Source organism: Tarenaya hassleriana, unplaced genomic scaffold (genome assembly GCF_000463585.1).
Source record: "Tarenaya hassleriana unplaced genomic scaffold, ASM46358v1 Cleome18, whole genome shotgun sequence".
Taxonomy (NCBI): Eukaryota; Viridiplantae; Streptophyta; class Magnoliopsida; order Brassicales; family Cleomaceae; genus Tarenaya; species Tarenaya hassleriana.
Window position 1 is genome coordinate 621,868 of NW_010965216.1, and position 22,754 is coordinate 644,621.

At 38.6% G+C, this 22,754-nt stretch overlaps 5 protein-coding genes across 8 annotated transcripts in view; 3 read left to right on the top strand and 2 right to left on the bottom strand.

The window, feature by feature from the left end:
- LOC109116566 (PRA1 family protein F2-like) overlaps positions 1 to 561 on the top strand; it is a 1,370-nt gene extending 809 nt beyond the window's left edge. Inside the window, exon 2 of the mRNA XM_019202220.1 lies at positions 9 to 561. Within this exon, the coding sequence (XP_019057765.1) occupies positions 9 to 427 (419 nt within the window). The 3' untranslated portion in view covers positions 428 to 561. The remainder of the gene's footprint in view (positions 1 to 8) is intronic.
- A 795-nt stretch (positions 562 to 1,356) lies between these two features.
- LOC104810348 (inactive protein kinase SELMODRAFT_444075-like) lies at positions 1,357 to 6,201 on the bottom strand. 4 transcript variants are annotated; one of them, XM_010536602.1, is made up of 10 exons: positions 6,000 to 6,201; positions 4,553 to 5,540; positions 4,228 to 4,382; positions 4,043 to 4,137; positions 2,874 to 3,922; positions 2,646 to 2,806; positions 2,472 to 2,548; positions 2,220 to 2,394; positions 1,976 to 2,125; positions 1,357 to 1,887 (listed from the first exon to the last, which is right to left on the bottom strand). In XM_010536602.1, exons 2-10 carry the CDS (start codon positions 4,734 to 4,736, stop codon positions 1,693 to 1,695), a joined length of 2,241 nt encoding a protein of 746 aa, XP_010534904.1. In that variant the 5' UTR covers positions 4,737 to 5,540; positions 6,000 to 6,201; the 3' UTR covers positions 1,357 to 1,692. The 4 variants fall into 4 exon arrangements, with proteins under 4 accessions (XP_010534904.1, XP_010534906.1, XP_010534905.1 ...); XM_010536604.2 differs by having other exon boundaries at positions 2,220 to 2,367; positions 6,000 to 6,200; XM_010536603.2 differs by lacking the exon at positions 6,000 to 6,201 and adding an exon at positions 5,660 to 5,750.
- Positions 6,202 to 12,438: 6,237 nt separating this feature from the next.
- LOC104810351 (lysine-specific histone demethylase 1 homolog 2) lies at positions 12,439 to 15,254 on the top strand. Its single transcript, XM_010536609.2, has 3 exons — positions 12,439 to 14,243; positions 14,332 to 14,992; positions 15,105 to 15,254. The coding sequence occupies exons 1-3, from the start codon at positions 12,710 to 12,712 to the stop codon at positions 15,175 to 15,177; spliced, it is 2,268 nt and encodes a 755-aa protein (XP_010534911.1). The 5' UTR covers positions 12,439 to 12,709; the 3' UTR covers positions 15,178 to 15,254.
- Positions 15,255 to 15,803: 549 nt separating this feature from the next.
- Positions 15,804 to 17,466, top strand: LOC104810350 (E3 ubiquitin-protein ligase SINAT2). Its single transcript, XM_010536608.2, is given in 4 exon segments — positions 15,804 to 16,179; positions 16,320 to 16,688; positions 16,796 to 16,933; positions 17,159 to 17,466. Coding segments are annotated over 4 exon segments (876 nt in total). The 5' UTR covers positions 15,804 to 16,002; the 3' UTR covers positions 17,351 to 17,466.
- On the bottom strand, positions 17,384 to 22,697 carry LOC104810349 (casein kinase 1-like protein HD16). Its single transcript, XM_010536607.1, has 16 exons — positions 22,052 to 22,697; positions 21,568 to 21,696; positions 21,384 to 21,457; positions 21,202 to 21,271; positions 21,065 to 21,120; positions 20,788 to 20,859; positions 20,550 to 20,644; positions 20,407 to 20,473; positions 20,190 to 20,319; positions 19,873 to 20,091; positions 19,644 to 19,786; positions 19,258 to 19,432; positions 19,076 to 19,166; positions 18,205 to 18,362; positions 17,866 to 18,054; positions 17,384 to 17,676 (listed from the first exon to the last, which is right to left on the bottom strand). Exons 1-16 carry the CDS (start codon positions 22,433 to 22,435, stop codon positions 17,617 to 17,619), a joined length of 2,112 nt encoding a protein of 703 aa, XP_010534909.1. The 5' UTR covers positions 22,436 to 22,697; the 3' UTR covers positions 17,384 to 17,616.
- Between the last annotated feature and the right edge of the window lie 57 nt (positions 22,698 to 22,754).

Below are 22,754 nucleotides of genomic sequence, written 5' to 3' on the forward strand. Positions count from 1 at the left end.
CCCCCCCCGCGGCGGATTCTCCGCCGCTATATCCAGGATCAAGACGAATCTCGCCTTCTTCCGCATGAACTACGCCATCGTCGCCCTCTTCATCCTCTTCCTCAGCCTCCTGTATCACCCGACCTCGCTCATCGTCTTCATCGCGTTGATGGCGATTTGGATGTTCCTCTACTTCCTCCGCGACGAGCCTCTCGTGGTGATCGGCCGTCAGATAGACGATCGGACGATCCTGATCTGTCTATCGGTGTTGACGGTGGCTCTGCTCCTGTTGACCAAAGCGACGGCGAACATCGTCGGGGCTCTGGTGATCGGCGCCGTTGTAGTTCTGATCCACGCGGCGGTTAGGAAGACGGAGGATCTGTTCCTGGACGAGGAGGCGGCGACGGCGGGTGAAACCTCAGGGCTGACGTCATATCCGTCGTCATAAATGGGTTTGTTGATTATTTTCCGTAAATTATTTGGGTTATTGTAATTTGGATTTGGTGTGGTTTTGCCGTTTTGGTTGGAACACTCTCGGTTTGATTATTTGCGTTTTGTTTCATTTATTTGCATAGAAAATCATATGTGATGATTGATAGGCAAAAAAATATGATTATGGTACGTAAACAATAATGCGAGTCCGTGAGGTTTGATTATAAATAATTTATATTTACATATTTATGATCAATAACTAATTATTGTTTCGATTGGCCCAAAATATAAAAACCCCCCAATATTATTAAACGAACAAACAGATCCAAATAACACAGAATGGAATAGAATAAAGACCACGATTCATTTAAAATGAATATATTACATGAATCAATTTACCATTTTAAAATTTATTTCCTTTCTTTATATGGATTCATTCATATTCGCATCATAAAAGTGTGTGATCTTTCTATAAAAAGGAGAAAAGATTGGGGACCCAATTGAATCAGATTTCGACACAATTATAACGAATTTCTGTCGTGATGCACTTTGTTTTGGGCATATCTCCTTTCCTTTCTATATATACATATATATATATATACACGAGCCACACCCAAGCCCATAGTAAAAAAATCTCGTGGGATTTTCCCTTTTTTTTTTTAATTACCGATTTGTTTTTTTAAAACGCTATTTTATCCAATTTTTGAATTTTTATGATATTATTAGAAATATCTTTCTTACCATTAAATTCCATGATATGGAAATGATTTATTTTAATCAAAATTAAACAAATTACTTCGATATTCAAGACCTATAAACTAGTGATGTATTTACGATTCGGATTCAAATAGTATCTCCCAATATTTGTGGATTAAAATCATCTATAGTTTCAACTTGGAAAAAAAAAATTACTATGTTTTGTCTTCACTTCGGCCCATTTTAATCTCAAAATGAAACCCAAATTTCATGGGTAAAGCATCAATTTTTTTTCACCCACTATACAAAAAAGGGTTAACAAAAATTTACTCTTAACGGAGCATTGGATCGCTGTACCAAAAAAACATGAACTTTAAAGACAACAACTACAAAACTAACCAACTCAGACAAACAGATATCTTCCACTGTGGTCTGAGAGAGAGTCACTGCATCACTCACTTCTTTCCGGTTTAGCTTCCGGTTTAACCACTGCATCACTTGATTCTTTCCGGTTTAGCTTCCGGTGCAGTCACTGTATCACTTGATTCTTTCCGGTTTAGTCTCTGCGATCACTTGCTTCTTCTCTCATCGCTTCGTGTCAAGACAGAGTTTCTGACTGAACCTGCCCGAAGCAGCATCATCATCATCTGTTAGAAGAGGGCCACTGTAGTGTTTCTGGTCTACCAAAAACCGCCCGCTTCGGCTGCCTGCTTCAGATCCCGGAGTCGTTAACGTGTAATTCCCGTCCATTATCATATCGCCTTCCAATATCCGAAGCACCTTTAAAGAGTAGAAAAACGACTTTCGAGATCGTTTCATAGGAGTTAGATATGTTTTGGTTTCGGATCAAAAAGGTTATTTAGTTCACCTGAGACATTCGAGGGCGTAAATGGGGATCTCTTCTTATGCACAATGATGCCGCCTGAAGCATGCAGATGACCTCGTTCTCCGAGAAGCGGGTCCCAAGGCTCGGATCAATTAGTTCTTCCACCGCGTATTCTTCCAGTAGAGGTCGTGCCTGTTCAAAACAAAAAGGAGAAAGAGCTGACATTTCGATAACATGTCATACGATGAAGAGATGGATTCTTGGGGGAAAAGTATGGATGTATTACCCATTCGGTCAGACACTGCTGGCCTTTCGGCCGGGTGATATCAATGGCTTTACGGCCAGTGACGAGCTCAATCAGAACCACCCCGAACGAGTATACATCCGCTTTCTCCGTGATTTGCCCGGTTTGAGCATATTCAGGAGCCAGATAGCTATATACACTCGACAAAGCAAATCTCCTTTTAACAACTTTTTACACAGAATTTTGTAAATTAGGAAGAAGGTGATGATGCTTCGATCATTTTTTTTTTATTACCCGAACGTTCCGATCACTCGTGTTTCCACTCCAAGGTCCCCATCAGGCTGCCACCTCGCTAGACCGAAATCTCCAACCTGACATGACATGACAGGACAGTACAACAAGCTCCTTAGTTCACAACATGAAATATGGCATACCTAATCAACAAACAAAGAAAGACAGTTAACGTACAAGTGGTTCGTAATCATGTGTGATTAGAATGTTGTTAGGCCGCATATCACGGTGAACAATGCAACCCACTCTGCATTCTTCATGCAGATACCGAAGGCCTCTAGCAGCTCCAACAGCGATTTTTTGCCGTGATGCCCATTCCAAAGGTTCCCTATGTCGACCTGAAATTACAAACCTTAGTTTCTGATAATAATATTTCAAGCAATAGAGACGAGTTTTTTCACCTACCGTACAGATGGGAATCGAGGGATCCATTGCATATGTATTCGTAGACCAAAAGCCTTCTGCTGTCTTCGATGCAGAAACCGATTAACATCACAACATTTCGGTGTTGAGCACAACTTAGAACTTCCACTTCTGAGCAAAATTCCACATCTCCCTGCGTACTTGCCAATTTGTGTTGCTTTACAGCCACTACCTGCCCATCCGGGAGTACCCCTCTATGAACCGATCCAAACCCGCCTTCTGCCAAGAAGTTAGCCTGTGAAAACCCGCCTGTTGCAAGCTCTAACTCCGGGTATGTGAACAACCTTGGAGGTTTTCCAAATACCGGTGTCTTGTGCTGACATATAGAGCAGAGAGGAGGTGGCCCTGGAGGAGCATTTCGAGAGAGCGAAATCACGTCTCTCAAGTTTCCGCTGAAGTCCAAATCGATTCTCCTGCTCGAAGATCCGATTTCGTCATCTAATTTTGAGTACTTCTGAAGCAATGCCTTTGCTGTTGATACTTGAACCCCACTATCTTCGCTTTTCCACAAGCTTTCCTCAGCTCCTCCCATGGATGACTGCCGATGGGTGCAGAGATAATCTGATATCCATGGCTGGAATCTCATACTCGTCGACGCTAGCGATAGATTTTCACTCTCTGTATCAGAACCAGATTCATCGAGAACATCATTCTCCTTGATGACCAGTACTTCGTCTTTTTTCAAGTCCCCATTCGTGCCCGATATGAAAAAAGGTGACGTTCCCAGGTCAGAGCTGGACACTGATGAAGTCCCAGCTTCTGTGCCCGTGAATGGGGTCCCTAGCTCAGGACTGCTCGTAGGGGTCACAACTGGCTGCCGGATAGAATCTGAAGATACCATTTTGTTGTTCTTCAGATTCTTTTTTTCGGATGCTGCTTCCTGTCCAGTTGGTAAGCAACACTCTTTTCCTGCATCCTTCCTCGGGGATCCAACCAAGTTCAAGCGCAGAACTTTTGCCTGTGAATGCTTCATCACCACAATGTTACATTGCAGCTCATCCATGCATCGTTTCTCCTCATGCTTGAGTTGCCTGAGAAAGAATCATGTGACAGTATGAAGGGAACTGTTGACAAAATGTAAAAACCAGATAACAAGAACTCGAGGGGAAGGGGGAAAAGATTTAAAAAGATGGATGGAAATAGATTATTACTTGTCCAACACAACCCAGTTTGCTTGTACTTTCTTGGCTTCAGCAGCCACAGCTCCACAGGGTGATCCAGATACGATTTTGATCTTGACATTTATCTTCATATCAAGCACGGATTAAAGAAACGAAGGTGAGAAAAACCAGCAACGTTTCAGAAGATTCAAGCGCGCTGATATGGCTTGGCTAACCTTATTTGGATCATAGACATCTTGGAGCTGGAGAATCATCTGGGAGCAAGTGTCAGTGAGATCACTCTTTATCTCCGGACATGCGTCTGAATGGGACTTCCGATGACCACTGGCACAATCCCCGGCAAACCTCGGGAAAACCCATAATTTCCGACCTACAAACTCATCACAAAGAAAGAGAAAAACAGAGCAATCAAACTCCATCAGTAAAGAACCAATTATCACAATCACACATATGAGTGAATAAAATAGACATAGAAGGCACCAACACAAAGCTCTAACACGGGAAGAAGCATAAACCAATGAATTGCTGGAAGAAAAGTACCAGAGTGGTGAGAGGCAACGACGACAAGCAGCGTTATGCAATCTCCAGGCTGAACAACATGAGTCAAGGCCCAAACCAAGGCGTTCTTTGGGATCTCTCTAGACGCCTTAACAGCTACAAGAACCTTTTCACCTCCATCAGACCCCGGCTTTTCCTGCTTCCCTCGCTTCTGTAGCCGACTCATCAAGACACCAAGCCGGAGAAGCACAATGCAAGAACTCTATCAACCCTCAATCCACTTCTCTCTCCCCAAGAAGATTTCTGTATGTTACTCAGAGCAAAACCCCAATCTCAAGAGTCGTACTTTCTTGGAGATGGTTTAGGCTCACAAGGCTATGGCAAAAACATATATATACATCTATATATGTAAAGGCAGAGACAACAAATTTTGCTCGAATTATTTGGTTGCCCCCACCAAGTTGGGAGTCGGGACAAGCGTCAGAGACACTGCAAGATTTGTCATTCCAGAAAGGACTTCCAAGATGAAAACAAAACTCAGAGACATGACAAGACCTAGCTCTTCGTCCCCCCCGGCTCACTGAATCACATGAATGTCACAGCACCGTACACAAAAACACTGCCCAACTTTTTCATTCGCTAGGCTTCTTCTTCCTTCAAAGCCCCCACATATAAAAACAAATATATATTTCTTCACTAGATTCCCAGGCTTTTCGGGCAAACCCGTTCAAAGATCCTGTCTTGCCCAAAAATCGAGAAAAATCAAATATCTAAGCTTCAAATCTCCCCAAGAAAATCAAACGAAGCATCTTTCACCCTTTTTTTTATCTCGTCCTTTCGGTCAAAACACTGAGTCAGAGCTTTCCCAGAAACAACCACAGGGAAATGAGTCTTATCATTTTTGGATCTAAACCCCCGAAAAAAAGCAAAAATTCGCTCTGAGAAAATTAATTGTGCTACTGATTCTGTTTTCTATGCTTCAAGACAAGAATCGATCCTATCAGAAGCACCGCAGCACTGAAAATCGCACCTGCAATGGAGGAAAAATGAGATTAAAACAACGAAAACAAGGAAGAAAATGCTTAGATGCATAGAAAACGCAGAAGCACAACATCGCGGAAGAAAATCGCACTGAAAGGAGAATGACACCTCAAATCCTTCAAAGAAAAATCGAAACTAGGAAGAAAGACGCATTTGACAGTAGATTTTAAAAGCCAATTTCATACGCGGAAAGGAATTTTCCCAGGAGCCAAACAGAAACCAATAAGAACGGCCGATACATGTAATAATATAATATTATAGCAAACATATAAAACAAAGCGCATGAGAACGACATTATTATATTACTAAATTCACCAGCGAACCTTCCATGTATTTCACCGCCATGAAAACGAACGATTCAACCACAGAGAGGAGGAGGAGGGGAAAAAGATGCGGAAAGTCGAAACCAGAAGGAAAAAAAAAACAAAAAAGGGGGGAAATAATGTACCAGAAGCATCGATTTCGCCATTTCTGTCGTTCCTCGAGCTTCTCCTTTCACATCAAACGCAGCTTCAATGGGAACAAGACAGTGTAGGAAATCTATGAAGCATAAATGCTGCTGAGATGGAAACAGGAAGAAAAGCGCGAAAACGTGAAGCAGCTTTTTAGGGTTTTTTTTCTTCTCCCCTTTCTTCTTCTCCGTTTTTTTTATACGGAAATGAAATCTATATAAAGTAAAAAAAAAAAACTTATTTTTCAGTGCCTTTAGTAAACATTAGACTGATATTTATATTATATTTTCTGATAATTTAGTAGTAAAAATCATCATCCTATGGATTTTGAATTTAAAAATGTCGTACTATTTTTGTAGTTGTCGAAAATACCCTCCCGTTGTCCTAGAATCTCCATGTTTGACACTGCCTGTGCTTACAACCGGAAACGACGTCGCATAAGGCCTGAGGTTTATTCGGGGCATTATCAAAAATACCCTTAAAATGCTACTTCTACTTCAAGACCTACCCTGGTCACATGTGACCAATGTGACCGAAATATAGTATGGTCATATTTTGATTTTTATCGATTATAACGTTAAATTTATGGTGATCACACTAATTCATTATGTTCATACCTTGTATATCTTACTAATCATTTGATTAAAACATCATAAATTTAACGTTATGAACAATGAGATCAATATGTGACCACACTATATTTCGGTCACATTGGTCACATGGTCACAAGGGTAGGTGTTGAAGTAGAAGTAGCATTTTAAGGGTATTTTTGATATAATGCCGGTTTATTTGGGGAATATTACTCAAATAACCCACTTCGGTCGCAGCAATTTCAGTGTACACCACCGAAAAAAAAAAAAAAATTTGCGAACTTATTACGACTAATATATAACTAATATACAACTAAAATAAGAATAGTTTATTAGTCGTAATAAGTTGTATATTAGTTATATATTAGTCGTAATAAGTTCGCAAATTTTTTTTTTTTTTTCGGTGGTGTAGGAGGAACGAAGGCGTGGCGGGCTTTTTCCGGTTTATTCCGAGGGAAAAAAAAAAAGAAAAGAAAATGTCCGAAACATAACATGCAAATGCATCAACAAAGTATCTAATAGTTTATATTATATGGCATATATGGTATTAATTTAAGTATTACATTTTCAATGCAAATTATCTTATGATTATTTTTTTTAGATTCAAGAAATATATATTAATTAGGGTGGTCATTTTTGAACCGATTGATATAACTATAACCGAACCGAATCCGATATAAAAATCGAACGGTTATGATTTCTCTAAATCCGAAAAAATCGAAACCGAACCAAACCAAATCGATTAAAAAAATAACCATCCGATAATTTTTTTTTTTAAAAAAATGAGTATTTTCAAAAAATCGAATGCTAATAAAAAATTAAGCGAATTTTATATAAAAATCGAATGGTTATAGTTTTTTATAATCGAAATAATCGAATCCGAATATAATCGAATCGAACCCAAGTCAAAACCCGAAATGGCCACCCTAATATGAATCTCTAAAGATTAATTGGATATGAACCAACTCCTTTTTATTGGGTTGTAATAGCATAATTGTATTTTTTTTTGGGTAATTAGTAGAAATTTAGTTTCGATTATGGGAAATCGTTTTTTTTAAAAAGAAACCGTTCCAAAAAAAAAGAAGATCAAACAGGATCTCGTGATTCATTTCGTAAACCAAAAATGAGGAAAAATAATTAATAACGTTACGTAATGCGTAAAGGGACAAAAAATGAATGATAATGGTCCAAAGCATAAAAAAGTTTTGTTTGTAAGATTAGAACAGAGAGCACAATCAAAGGGGGTAGTTGAGAGACTTCCGTGGCATGTAGCAAACCCCGTGGTCCAAACTATGCCCTAATAATCATTTGTCTCTATTTTTATTTAATATTATTTTTAAAAGGAAAAAAATATAATATAATATAGTTTTAGTAAAGATTTTTTCAGATCAGGTGGTCCTCGATGCTTAACTTACGTGACGTATGAAATTCATCGTCGGACGTTTACTTGACGACAGTATCCCATCTCCTGCTTCTGAACAAAATAATAATAATGAAAAGATAGTTTCGATATTTCCACGTCGGATTTCATTTAACTTATATATATACACATATTTTAAACTTAACTCGTGACTTTAGAAGTTGATTAGACGGTATATTCATGCATATAATCTCATACTGGCATTTTTTTTTTAAATTAGACATAAATAATCCAATATATATATATATGTTACTGTAGTTTTGATATATATATATATATATACACACACGTGGAGAATCACATTAATTTGAGTTTAACATTTTTGAAATTTTCATTAGTTTAAAATGGAACATTTGATTTAACTAAAAGCATAACATATACACACTTCTTATGTAGAGCTTTATCTTCACATCCTTTTATTTCAAATTATACGTGCTTGTATGTATATCTATGTAGACGTATATACATGTATATGTACGTATTTTGGTCGTATGGTGGGTCCGACATGCCGTAGCTTCCCCCCGTGAAGGGATGGATAAACTAACCGGTTTGACTTGTTAGCGTCACCGGACCACTTCCCTATGAAACGCTGCGTTTTGGCTTTACCCCATTGGCCAATGCTGTTACGGCTGCATTCTGCCTCGTCCTGTCACCCTAGCCTTTAAAATCTTAATTAAACCGCTTTAATATTTAATTAAATTATATTTAGTTCACAAAAACGACAACGTTTTAGTGGCGGCTGTCGGCTCAGGTAAGGTGCCGCCACGTGTCCCGGATCATGTGCACGTCCTTTACCATATTGTCTAATAGATTAATATTATTATCCTAATCTCAGCCCTAATTAAGCGCCTCTATTTATTCAAATATTTTAGAACATGTATTTATGGTAAGTTATAAAAAAGAAAACAACCATATTTATATAGTCCTAAATATAGAGATTATTATCTCTAAAATGTATTATCTATTTAAATACCCATAATTTAGATATAAAATATTTGTACGTCATGAGTGATTTAGTTAGGGTTTTGCAATATTATTACATACCCACGTGGGTTTTGGCCGGTTAGCTAGTGTACATGCATTCGTGTTTAATTAAAGCTTAATTTAAATAAATTGCTTTGAAATTCGCTCGAGGAACAAAGTTTGATCTGCTCGTTCTTCGAGACGGTCCATTGTCTCGTATTTTCTGAATAAATAAAAAATTCAAACAAATGGCCTTTGTTTAAGCGATCCCCTTTTTAACACATTAACATATATGCTATGAAAATAAAAATAAAAATAAAAATGTATTTAGGCTAAATAATATCATTTAAGAATGACACAAGACTGTTTATAGGCTAATGACCAACCATAAATCCATGAGATATATTTTGAGTGGAAGATTATACCGATATAAATTTATTTCAGTTACGAACTTTATAGATGAAGTTATGTTTATAAAATTGATACAAGGCCCTAAATTTAGATACTTTCCATCGATATAAAAGCATGGAAATGTTATTTTTCTTAAAAATGAGAAAATCCCATGAAAATACATAATACTTGGATTAGTTTATATATTTTCTTCTGCAATTCTAGAATTAGCTTCTGTATTTTTAGTAAATTTTTTTTAGAATTTAAATATTTATATAGAGTTTTATGTTAGAAAATGGAATAATAATTTTGATTGGGGTGATTATATTCCAAAATTTAATATAGAACATTGTGTGCATCGTGTGGAGCGTCATTTGATCGATTCCATTAGGGAACAAATTATTTGTTATGGCCATGCATGCACGTCTCTAAAAGGACATTATCTTTTAATTCAAAATTAAAATATACTATATGAGTAACTATTTAAATCGACCATATAATATTTTAGGGACAGTGCCCCTCAATCTCATCACTTAGCAAGCAGTCCATCAATAATTTATAATTGGACGTGAAACCATATGTATGAATCATTATTATACTTTTCACATTATATGATTATGTTTATGATTATAATCAACTGCACTCTACATGGACCGATTCTTTTATATATTATCATGGCACGAGAAACAAAGATTAGCACTCATGCACGTCACGTTTTTTTTTTACCATCTCGCCAAGCTATATAACTAGCTATTAATAAACAAAAGACTATTAAAAGATAATGAACTAAATTCTAATTTTCGTCTAAAAATAAACTGCGATTCTCGTCTAAAAAGTTAATAATATTATCATGAATCAAAATCTGATCCTAATATTATACAAAATCAGGTCTTATAGAATTGAAAAATGGAGTACACATATACGGTCTCTATTTTTTTTCTTTTGATAATTAATTATCTGATTTTAAATATAATAAAAAAAGGTTAAACATTTTGATATTTTCCTCTATCCAACAAGAGAAAAGTAATTTTTTAACATTTTAAAAAATGAGATTAATCTTTTTCAATAAAACTGCAAAGAATAGTTTAAGAAAAGATATAATATTATAATTGATAAAATATTTTACAATAAAATTGTATATTCGAATGTTATAGAATAATAATTATATTTCAATATATAATTCAATATCTATCAATAACACCATATTATATTTCATTGCATATAACACGATTATTTCTTTCTTAAGCAGTGCTATTAACGTATTCTTTCTGCTTATTATGCCTTCAAACTCTGATACTTTCTATTAAAGATAACAAAATAATGTGGGTTTGGATTATCAATAAATTAAATTGAAGGACATATACATTTGTATGAAACAAATTTTATAGATGATAAGTAAACTTTTCGATGAGATATTTCAGTTTATGTTGGTCAAGTGTCTACATGCTTAAATGTAATAACAATACTTATAAAATTTTTATTTGAATATAATATTTTGATATTTATTGCAACATAAGATATGTCTAAATTTTGAAAATAAAAAAGAATAAGGATATCTCTAAACTTTGAGGCCGCTCTCATTTTTATTTTTTTATGATATATTTACGTTTATAAATTGACCAATCACTCATTAAAGGTGTGATATTATTTGTGTTTACAAAATTTCAGAATTCATAGCTATTATTGATAATATTTATATTTGATGCATTATGTGAACTTAAAATTAATAATCTATTTGATATTATTTTTTGAAACCCTGGTTTTCCTTCGTTCTCACGTCTGCATGAATTTTCTTGTCTGCAATCTATTTTTTTCCCGAGGTTTGTATTAATTTCGTCGCTGGGTTTTTTCCGTCTCGAAGAAATTTTACATTGAATGTCCCAAACGGTAACATGCATTTATCATTATTTTATGCAAAATTAATAATTACATATTGCACAAGCACTATAAATTATCCAGATATATATTAATATTGGATGCCTATTTTTTTTCATCCAAATAATCTATGAAATTTAATTGTAGAACGTTTTTTAATATAACAAAACGAACATATTTATTTACCCTCACACACCACACCATTACATAGATCCGTCTATATGAACAATTAGATTCGCATTTCAAAATATACGAGGGTTCATATAGTTTGGTAACTTTGGTTTATATATGATTAATGTTTGTTTTATTTAGATCCCATGAGTTTTAACAAAATGGTACTATGTAGTCCAATTCAAAAAGATTTTATGCATGTATGTGTGTATATATGTGTGTACATGTGCATGCATGCAACTTGTAATTAATTATGCCTATTTTACGATGGTTTTCCGCGAAAGTCTTTAGGAAAATGTGTGGGGGGAGATGAAGAAGAAACAACGTGAAATGAAAGGCGAATGTCATTGTCAATATGAGTACAAGAAGAAGACATGTCCATGTCCTACATTACCATGCACATGTTATCTTATCTTGGAACGTCCTACATCACCCTTTTAGTTATTACATGTGACTTTTATTTTCTCCAATCATTATATGTATATATATATATATATATATATTTTCTCCAATCATTATATGTCATATTTATATTTAATTTTATCTTTATCTTTTAGATTTTAATCACTAATGTTTTTTTTCTTCCCAAATTCGACACCGATTACTATTTATCGTTCAAAATATATAGATACAGTCATGTTTATATGATTCAATTCAACGGGTGATGTTCATCTGAAATTCAAAACACAACTTAACTTAATTAAAATCTCGAGTTGCCTCCTTTGATTAGAAGCTAAATAGCTTGATATTTAGACATATATATATATGAAAGAACGGGTGTGTGCATACATTACAAATTATATTTAACTATTATACAATTTTTACACCCACATTTGTGTAGAAAACTTTGCAATATACTAAATATAAGATGCTAAATTACTCTGCGTAATATATATATATATATATGTATATATGTATATAATGCTCCTGTAGGCTCATTGGGCCATATGATTTAGATATAGACTGGGCCGATGGATTTATAGGCCCATTTAGAGATGCTACAGCGACGAGAATGCTTGTTCATGTTCACATTTGTACCCGGAGGTCGGGAAAACGTCGAAACCCTTTCGTCTTCTCAAAAACTTCCCGATGAATTTTGTCGTATGATCTATCACATTTTTTCGGGAGGACGATGGTGTTCCGGGTAAGCCCATGAGTTGAGTTTTCGATTGGTTCTCCGTTTTTTCGAACACAGAGAACGAAGCCTCTGGATTGGTAATGGCGATTGTTCGATATCGGCGGTGGAAAAGTCTCTTGTGAGAAAACCGGAGTTGGGTTTGTGGATAGTTTCCCGGAGATGGCGACTCCGTCGTCGGAGGGGTCGGCTCCGAGGAGGACATTGAGGAGGAAAGCAAGCGGGAAGAACTACGACGAGAATTTGATGGATGAACTCATAGAGAAGCATTTAGGCGGCAGCTTGAAGAAAAAGTTTAGGACAAGGCAAGAACTGGAGAAAGAGACAGAGACCGAGGCCATGATTGCTTTGTCGGTAGGTTTCCCAATCGACGAGCTCCTCGAGGACGAGATTCGTGCTGGGGTGGTGAGGGAATTGGGCGGGAAAGAGCAGAACGATTACATTGTTGTACGGAACCACATCCTCGCCAGATGGAGGAGTAATGTCCGGATATGGCTACGAAAGGAACAGATTAGAGAAACCGTGAGTAGTGAGTGTGAGCATTTGATTTCGGCTGCTTATGAATTTTTGCTGTTCAATGGATACATTAATTTCGGTGTTTCGCCATTGTTTGCTCCCCATATGCCTGAAGAGGCTACAGAAGGGTCGGTCATTGTTGTAGGAGCTGGACTTGCTGGCTTGGCTGCAGCAAGACAGCTCTTGTCGTTTGGGTTTAAGGTTCTTGTCTTAGAGGCAAGGAATCGTCCCGGTGGAAGAGTATATACCCAAAAGATGGGAGATAAGGGTAGATTTGCTGCTGTTGAACTTGGAGGAAGTGTGATTACAGGTCTCCATGCCAACCCTCTTGGAGTTCTAGCTAGGCAGCTTTCGATTCCTCTTCACAAGGTTAGGGACAAATGCCCTTTGTATAATTCAGACGGAACAGTCGTTGACTCGAAAGCTGACTCCCATGTCGAGTTTGTCTTTAATAAGCTGCTCGATAAGGTCACTGAAGTGAGGGAGATGATGGGTGAATCAGCTAACCAGATCTCTCTGGGCGAAGTTTTGGAGACACTCAGGCAGTTGTATGCTGTTGCTAGAGGTGCCGATGAAAGGAAGCTTCTTGATTGGCATCTTGCTAATTTGGAATACGCTAATGCCGGGTGTCTTTCGAATCTCTCTGCTGCTTATTGGGACCAGGATGATCCATATGAAATGAGTGGGGATCATTGCTTTCTTGCTGGTGGAAACTGGAGACTGATAAAGGCTTTAGCCGAAGGAATACCGATAATCTATGGGGAGAGAGTAGATGCCATTAGATATGGAGGTGGAGGAGTGGAAGTGATATCCGGTGCCCGAGTATTTCAAGCAGACATGATTATTTGCACGGTTCCTCTCGGGGTTTTGAAGAGGAAAGCCATCAAGTTTCAGCCAGAGTTACCTCTACGAAAACAAGAAGCAATTGAAAGATTGGGATTTGGTCTCCTGAACAAAGTTGCCATGCTTTTTCCGTATGTCTTTTGGGGGGAGGATTTGGATACATTCGGGTGCCTCGGTCAAAGTAGCATTGACCGAGGAGAATTCTTCCTATTCTATGCCTACCATACCGTCTCTGGCGGCCCAGTGTTGGTTGCTTTGGTATCTGGAGAATCTGCTCAAAGATTCGAGTCCACAGAGCCATCCATGTTACTCCATCGAGTTTTGAACAAACTTAGAGGTAGTATTTGATCATGTGATACACAACTTCTGTTTATTGATGCAAAGGCTGTTGTTTTTTTAAAGCATTGCCCTTTTTTCGTTCACAGGGATTTACGGTCCAAAAGGTGAAAACGTGCCTGATCCCATACAATCGATATGCACAAGATGGGGTGATGACCCGTTTTCCTATGGCTCATATTCCCATGTAAGGGTCGGTTCATCGGGCAGGGACTATGACATTCTTGCTGAAAGTGTAAGTAACCGATTATTCTTTGCTGGGGAGGCCACAACAAGGCAATATCCAGCCACTATGCACGGTGCCTACCTAAGCGGTTTAAGGGAAGCATCGCGTATTCGACAAGTTGTCGATATTTTCCGTAGTAACTCTCGGAAACATATACCGAGAAACATTGGATCTAACGGGGAGATTCTTGAAGATCTGTTCAAGAGACCGGACATTGCATTTGGGAAATTCTCGTTTGTGTTCAACCCTTTACTGGAAAACCCGAAATCCATCGGGTTAGGGAGAGTAACTTTCGATAGCTTTGAAGAACATATAGAGAATCCTCCTCTCCGGCTTTACACTATGCTTTCGCGAGAGCAAGCACACGAGCTTCGAGAGACGAGTCTGAGAAACGAGAGCGCGTTGGAATTTCTGGTTAATAATCTCGGATTGAAGCTGATGGGTCTGAATGCAATACTAGAAGAAGGGGGTTCATTGATTGGTAGCATAGCTAACGGAAGAAGAGGGAGAGGCAGGGGAACCATGTAGTTGCTTCTCAACACATTCTCACTAAGATCTCTCTGCCCATTTGGTGATTCATTTCTTTTTCACTGACCATTCAGCAATAGGGTTTTTTTTTGTCCGTACATGTTTCAGGTCGGAATCAGATCATGCAATTGTCAGCTTGGCTTCATTTCTGAAGATGCTTCACCGATCAATAGAAAACTAGTGTTTCTTGTCAGACGTATTTATCCCTAATATTTATGAAGAGAACTAACGTTTAGAAAGGCAACAATTCTTTGGCAACTTGTTTATTGTGTCAGGGTGGATGAGAATGTATCGATCCGGTTTTTTCGGTTTTACAAAAATAAGTACCAATCGATTCGAATTCAGAAATTTTGGTTTTCTAAAAAAAATACCATTCAAAAATTTAGAAAGGTGTATCAATAGAATACAGTTCGGTTTCTGAAAGGTCCACCCTCCTGTTGTGTGTACGTCTCATCAGTTGAAATGAAACCTTATTCTTTATATTTTTGAATTTAAACATGGTCCTTTTTTATTTGAATTTTTTGTCCTTCACAGTCTTTGATTCTATCAATGTATTAACAATCACCCAATCAATCAATCAATTAAGCATTTGTATGATTGGGTTAAAAAGGAACCACCCACTTGCGCCACGTGGCATTTTTATAATATAATCTGCTGAGGATAATTAAGACTTGTAACAAATTGACAAACTAAGGCTATCTGCTGTCGTGTCGTGTGCTAAAATCAACTCCTAAGGTTTTTTGCCCCCTAAAATCAAATCTTTCGGACACGCAATTTACGGAGCCAACATTTATGCGACATTTACTCCACGTTGCCTACAAAGTCATCCACTCCAATAATTGACACATTAACACCCTTACGCATTCTCATACTATACATTATACATTATATATAAAACGTATATGCATGTGTATATTATACATATATATGTGACCCAAGAAAGAGTACCTGCCAGAGTTTCTCTTCCCGTCCGGTCTCCTCTCCCACTTGCCTGATTCATCAAACGATGGAGACCCGATTCCGTCACCTCGCCGTTGATTCTCCGATCATATTTTCCGGCAACGACAAGGAGAGACGGAAAAGTTTCGGGCTCGTAGGCAAGGCTGAATCGAGAGCCTCCGAGGTTCAGGACTTGCTCGAATGCCCTGTTTGTATGAACCTAATGTCCTCCCCTATCTACCAGGTAATGAAAGTTTCCTTCTTTACCAGAGTCCAGAAACTATAAGCCATTAATATAACTATAACATAATATGATTCATTAACTTGAAACTATAGATCACTTACTCGTGGGTTTCGGTTTTGGTTCGATTTCTATGTCGATAGTGTCCAAATGGTCATACCGTATGTTCATCTTGCAAGGCCAGAGTACATAACTCTTGCCCGACTTGTCGATACAAGCTGGGAGATATACGGTGTCTCGCTGTAGAGAAAGCGGCTGAATCTATAGAGATTCCCCGCACGTCAGGTTACCTGCACGATGATCATAAGCCGACACAAGAGGAATTTGGTAAGAACAAACCGTATAATTGTCCGTACGCTGGAGCTGAGTGTCCAGTCACAGGAGACATTCCATGGTTGCTTTTGCATTTGAGGAAGGATCACAACGTCGACATGCATGATGGGTGTGCCTTCAAACACAAATATGTCAAGCAAAACTTGCAAGAATTCGATCATGCTACATGGATGTTAACCGTAAGTGCATATATATACTAAATCTGAATACCATATCAAAATCATAACATGTATCAACAATTGACAAGAAGAGGAAACTCATAGGAACTGTTTGCTTCATGATGCAGCTTTTCAATTGCTTCGGTAGGCAGTTCTGTCTGCATTTCGAGGCATTTCACCTAAGAAAAGCGCCGGTGTATATGGCATTCCCCTAAGCGGTTTAAGGGAAGCATCGCGTATTCGACAAGTTGTCGATATTTTCCGTAGTAACTCTCGGAAACATATACCGAGAAACATTGGATCTAACGGGGAGATTCTTGAAGATCTGTTCAAGAGACCGGACATTGCATTTGGGAAATTCTCGTTTGTGTTCAACCCTTTACTGGAAAACCCGAAATCCATCGGGTTAGGGAGAGTAACTTTCGATAGCTTTGAAGAACATATAGAGAATCCTCCTCTCCGGCTTTACACTATGCTTTCGCGAGAGCAAGGGCGGCAATGGCAGGAAGCTGGTTTGGCAAGGAGTTCCCAGAAGCATCCGCGACAGTCACAAGAAGGTCCGCAACAGCCAAGATGGATTGATCATTCCACAAAAACTAGCTGTCTTCTTCTCAGGTGGCAATGGCATCAACAGACAGGACCTGCAACTGAGTGTTTCTGGCCGTGTCTGGAAGGAGAAGTGAAGATATATATACATTTGCATACAGCACCACAGATATTCCATATTTGTCAATATTGATAGCAGAACATTTTTCCCACAAGAGTCAGTATAAATACACTTTGGTGAACGTTGCTGCCACTGGTAATTGCCTGGCTGGCAAACACAACAACATTGCTTCACAATTGAACTGAGGAAAGAAAGAAAAGAGGCAGGGGAGCAGAGCCATAAAGAAACTAATAGGAAACAGAGCCAAAAGAGTTTTCTTTTTTCTTGCAACAATACTAAGTCTCAAGAGACAGTACGCCCATAGCATAGAGATGCAAGATAGAGGTTCTTCCCCCATTTTTCCTGCATAAATAAAGAAAACTATGATTAAGATGAGAACTGATATATTTCAATGACAAGCATATATGTGTGGAAAGTAAATTCAAAGGGCAGATCAAGAAAACTTTGTACGATTTATCAGACCAGAAAAGATTAGGCTTTCTGGTTATTTTATTTGACAATTCGCTGTCTATGCTGTCGAGAAAGTATTACCTTAACATGTGTGCTGGGAAATTGTGATGTACGCAACGTCTCTTGTGTTTCATCAACCAGCCTACGTCTTGGAATGCTGAGGATGAGAGCAGCTTGATCGGTAGTTGCGGCTGTTGACGTGATTCGGAACCCACCGTCCCAACGCCTGTGGATACCCTCACTCGGGTAGAGAAAATCAAGCTCGACAACCTATAGATACAAGAAAAGGAATAATTGAATCCGGTATACATCACATGTAAGGTGAACATCAATAGTTTAAAAGGCGCCGAAGGAACCGATCCATAGAGAGTCTGTAAGTGTGAATCCATCACATGGAGAAAACCAAGTGAATAATATTACCTGTTCACTGTAGCCTGCGTTGCGAGACATGACAACACCCCATCGACTTCCAGCTGTGGCCATTGAGGTCACATGGAAGCCTTCTCTCCATTTCTTGTTTATCCACTTGAAGGGGAATGAATCACTAACTTTGTAAGACTGTTGTGTAAACTGCGTACCTTCAAGAAAGACATTTGATCAATCAAACACAAGATGAGCCGTCAGTACTCAGTACAGAATCTGGGATAATATGATAGAACCCAAGATAATATTCTATCGAAAAATAAATTCCCACTACTCCTAGGTCAGGTATCTCCCTAGTTCGGTACTTCAAGAGGCTGAAAGACCTCCAACCCCTTTGTCACGTAGAAAAGTCCGTTATGTAAGGTACAAACCTATACAGAATCCTAGATAGAATAGGAAACCAAAACCAACGTAAAGAAATAGAAGATTCCTAATGTAAGAAAAACCATTAGAAACCTGTAGACTACTCGACTTCAACCTCTTCGGTTCGGTCTTATCCCCCTCTACTAGGGCTGGGCAAAAAAACCCGAAATTCGGATACCCGACCCGACCTGCGAGACGAGTACCCGAAATTAGGGTATCCGAACACATAACGGGATGAGATCGGGTATTTATTTTAGTAATACCCGAATTTCGGGTTCGGGTAATGGTTTTTGAACTTATATAGTAGTTCCTTTCCCCAAATCTCCTAAAGTTCATCAAACAACCTTGAGAGTTGAGGCTTATCACAATCATAGGAACATTCTTTCCCCAAAAGTCTTAGTAAAAAAACCCATATTTAGAGTCTCCTTGCAAGTTTGATATAAATTTCAAAAAAATGCAGTATCATTGTTTCACAGTACAAATAGGAGAGAAAAAGCGCAGATACCTTTTGACATGACAACTAAGGAGCTTCCATTGTTTGCCCCAGCAATAGAACTTATATAGTAGTTCTTCTCCCATTGTTCCATTATCCACTCCTGTCGGATTCGGCACATGACTTTGCTTTCTTTTAAGGCCGTTTTGATAGGCACAAACACAAGAACTAGAAGCAAAAAACGATGAAATTACCTTGTGCAAGAAGACAGGAGACAGTTCGTAAACTTGGCTCGTGAACCCGGTTCCAGCATCCATTATCAGGGCCCAGAGATTAGAACATGATGCCACACAACTTATCAACAAACCATCCGCAATACCTCTTTCAATATGCTGTGCCAATCTTATATCGGCCACATTATAATGGTACCTAGCACACAATAAAATTATAAGCAAATTTTTAGATAAGACACATCCAAGCCCAGGAACCAAAAGTCTGCGACCAAGGAAACTATTGAAAACATAATCACAATACTAATTTAATTCTTTAGAACTTTCCAGTGAAGTAGGTGGCCGGCAAATAAATTACATTAGCAATTAAATAAATCATGACCATATAAATAGACAATCATGAATATTACCTTTGTTTCATCGGCTGCCTAGCATTGTAAATTGATATCCATTGTGTTGCGGGAACTCCTAGACGGACTTTTTTCCTAGGCACCTCTTCTTCTTCTTCCCCAATGCTCAACCTACCTCGCTTCTGTCCAACTTGAAAAATGATCTAGCAAACAAAACAAGACATCAAAATACAAATCCAAGATAACAATTACAAAAAAAGGGAGGAAATGTACACCATGTAACAATCACCTTTTGAGCACCTTCTGTATTTATAGGCCTTATGGATGGGTTTGGTCCTAAGAGATCTTGAAACAAAGAGATTAACTTGCCATAGTTGGGTTCCTCATCAAATTTCATGTTTACCACAATTTCGAGAAATTGCTTGAAAGGAGGAGGGCAGAAACAGCAAAGCATATCAGGTGATGTTGCCATCTTCTTTTTGCAAACCAAGAAGCACTTATTATCTCCCTGAGATTGCGAAGTGATTAGCAGACAATAAAATGTGCTAAACTGCATGATGGCACAAAGCAAAGAGAGAGGTTTGCGATGTATTACAGCACCCATACCTGATATCCTTGCCATGGCAATCTGCCTCTGTGAAGGAAGATGAGCGTGTATGCCAGGGATTCAAGATCATCCCTTCTGCTGGCAGTTCTTCCCAAATGAGCATGTGCACTTGCATATCGAACTGTCCCCCTAAAGAAATTGAACCAGGAAAACTCAGGAGAAATGCAAGAGAGAATATCAAAATCCTGAAATTGCAAACTGCAAAAAAAGTCTAACCTAAACATATCAGGACGTTGATCATATTCAACATGTTGTCCAGTGCCGCTCTCTCTCCATTTTGTCGCTGAAATATAGGATCACGCAATGAGAAAGGAAGGCGAACTAAAAAGAATTACCAAGAGAGAATAAACTCAACTAACCTAATCCAAGATCAACAAGGAACAGCTTCTTCTCTTGAGTCGTTGAAGGCTGGCCAAGTAAAAAGTTCTCTGGTTTAACATCTCCGTGAACATAACTGAAACGAGAAACAATCGTGATTTGTTATGCTAGTCAGCTGAAGAGCAAACACGAACCAAAAGAAGCTGATGATTAACCAAAGAACGAAAAACTTTGAAAACCCAAGTGAAATGCAAAGATTAAAAAAAATCAAGTAAATACCCTTTTGCATGCATCTTCTCAAGGATGGATAGGGCCTCAACTGCAATGCAGGCTACCATTTCCGAGGACATTCTGCTCAAAGGGAAAAAAGAAGACATTAGAATTGTCATATTCCTACAATCCATAGATTTGAATGTCGTGCTACAATCAGCACAATAGTTTGTGCCACATATTGAGTAAGAAACAGTTGCAAATCTGGAGATCATCCATAATGGAAATACATGATTCATAAAACTAGAAACCGGAAGCTTTGCGATATTGGGAAATGAAAACTCACGCCTGTCCTGAAGAATTCCATATATCCCATAAGCTCGGGCCAAGCATGTCCATAACCTGGACCAAGATACACCAAACGGCAAACATATCAGCGATACTGAAGAGCAGAAAGGAAAGACATCAGGTCCAGACTCTTACCATAACATAATAGTCTCCTTGCTTCCCTTTGTAGTGTACTCTAGGGACTCCATGACTACCACCAAGGGTGCTGTTCACCATAAAATAAAAAATGATTTCCGTTAATGAAACAACTAAAACTGGGCGAAAAAGAATACCCGAAATAAAACATCAAAAGAAACACAAGCAAATGGGACACCTACTTGTACACCTGCCATTCATGTGGAGGACCATAGTTGCAACCCTTGCTGCTTTGATGCTCAAACTTCAGTGCTATCTGATAAAAGCAAGACGAAATTACAGAATTTTGAAACGGAATTACTCTAAAAGCTGTATCCTTATGGTATACAGCCGCTACAATGTCAAGATGGATAGAACTTATTCTACCTCCATGATGCTTGCTCCTGCACTACGTTCATTCCCACCACCAATACGACGGCCGACAAATACTTGTCCAAACCCACCCTTCCCCAACTTCCTGTCAACCTTATATAAAGGTGATCCTCCCACTTGGACCTGGTAAAAGACAGAGACAGATGAACATTACATTAGTTTAGACCAGAACAACTAATTTTGCGAAAAAGAGATCATGCTCCAATGCAAATCCATTAAAAAAAAATTCATCCAAATATTCCAACAAAAAACAAATGTCCATAGCCAAAGGCACATGGCAAAAACACTTCACAAACTGGAAACCAAGGTTCCAAGAACGCACTAGACACAACACAATGCGTAGGCAATCTAGATGAAAAACTGCCTTCAGTAACGAAACCATGAAGTAGTACCAAACAAGCACAAATGCAGCTGCAACATTATAATCGAATTCATTTAAAAAATGTAAGATATTCGAAAGGGAAAAAAAAATCAATACCCTCTCTGGGAATGGCGCCGTATTGCCTTCCTCTTCCTGCGCAGCCGCCTTGTTCGATCCACCGCTATCGTTACCGATTGCCATTGCTTTCTTATCTTCTTCACCGACAACTTTCTTACCCTTCTTCCTATCGATGTCACTCTCCTTTGAAACTATAATCACCGGGTTCTCCTGAACGATACCCTTGTCTTCCTGCTTTAGCCTCCTCGCGGCCAATCTCGTTCTAGGCCTTTCCGCCGCCTCGAGGGCTCCGCCAGCGATCGCACCACGGCCTCTGCCGTAATTCCGCCGCTGCTTTCTCTCCGCAGGTGGCTGTTCCAGCTGATTTATAGCTACAGAAGCAGCACCACGACCACGTCGGACTCCACGGCGAAGCTCCGGCATAGCTCAAACCCCATGCAATCGAGACGGGACGCAAAGAGTCCGATCATTATAGTCCTCCCACAACGATCATCAAACTCATGATGGATTTGAAAACTAGAGCTAAGAACCACGAAAGAGATCGGATTTGATTGTTCCTCCGATGAGAAATCGATTTGGGGGATTAGGGTTCGTTGGCAGAAGAAAAAGTACAGAAAAAAAAAATGGAAGAAACGCAAATTAGAGAGAGAGTAGAAAGAGGAAATGGTATATGCCACGTCATGAAAAATCAGCGATTGTCGCGTTTGACTGTTTGGTGATTTACGGTTATATTACACGGTGG

Coding starts and splice junctions, on each gene's coding strand:
- LOC104810348 (XM_010536602.1), bottom strand. CDS start 4,736: ATGAGTCGGCTACAGAAGCGAGGGAAGCAGGAAAAGCCGGGGTCTGAT. Junction 2,395..2,471: donor CGAGTGATCGGAACGTTCGG/GTAATAAAAAAA, acceptor AGTTGTTAAAAG/GAGATTTGCTTTGTCGAGTG. Junction 1,888..1,975: donor TACGCCCTCGAATGTCTCAG/GTGAACTAAATA, acceptor TACTCTTTAAAG/GTGCTTCGGATATTGGAAGG.
- LOC104810351 (XM_010536609.2), top strand. CDS start 12,710: ATGGCGACTCCGTCGTCGGAGGGGTCGGCTCCGAGGAGGACATTGAGG. Junction 14,244..14,331: donor AGTTTTGAACAAACTTAGAG/GTAGTATTTGAT, acceptor TTTCGTTCACAG/GGATTTACGGTCCAAAAGGT. Junction 14,993..15,104: donor GGGAGAGGCAGGGGAACCAT/GTAGTTGCTTCT, acceptor TACATGTTTCAG/GTCGGAATCAGATCATGCAA.
- LOC104810349 (XM_010536607.1), bottom strand. CDS start 22,435: ATGCCGGAGCTTCGCCGTGGAGTCCGACGTGGTCGTGGTGCTGCTTCT. Junction 21,272..21,383: donor CATGAATGGCAGGTGTACAA/GTAGGTGTCCCA, acceptor TATGGTGAACAG/CACCCTTGGTGGTAGTCATG. Junction 17,677..17,865: donor TTCCCAGCACACATGTTAAG/GTAATACTTTCT, acceptor TTATTTATGCAG/GAAAAATGGGGGAAGAACCT.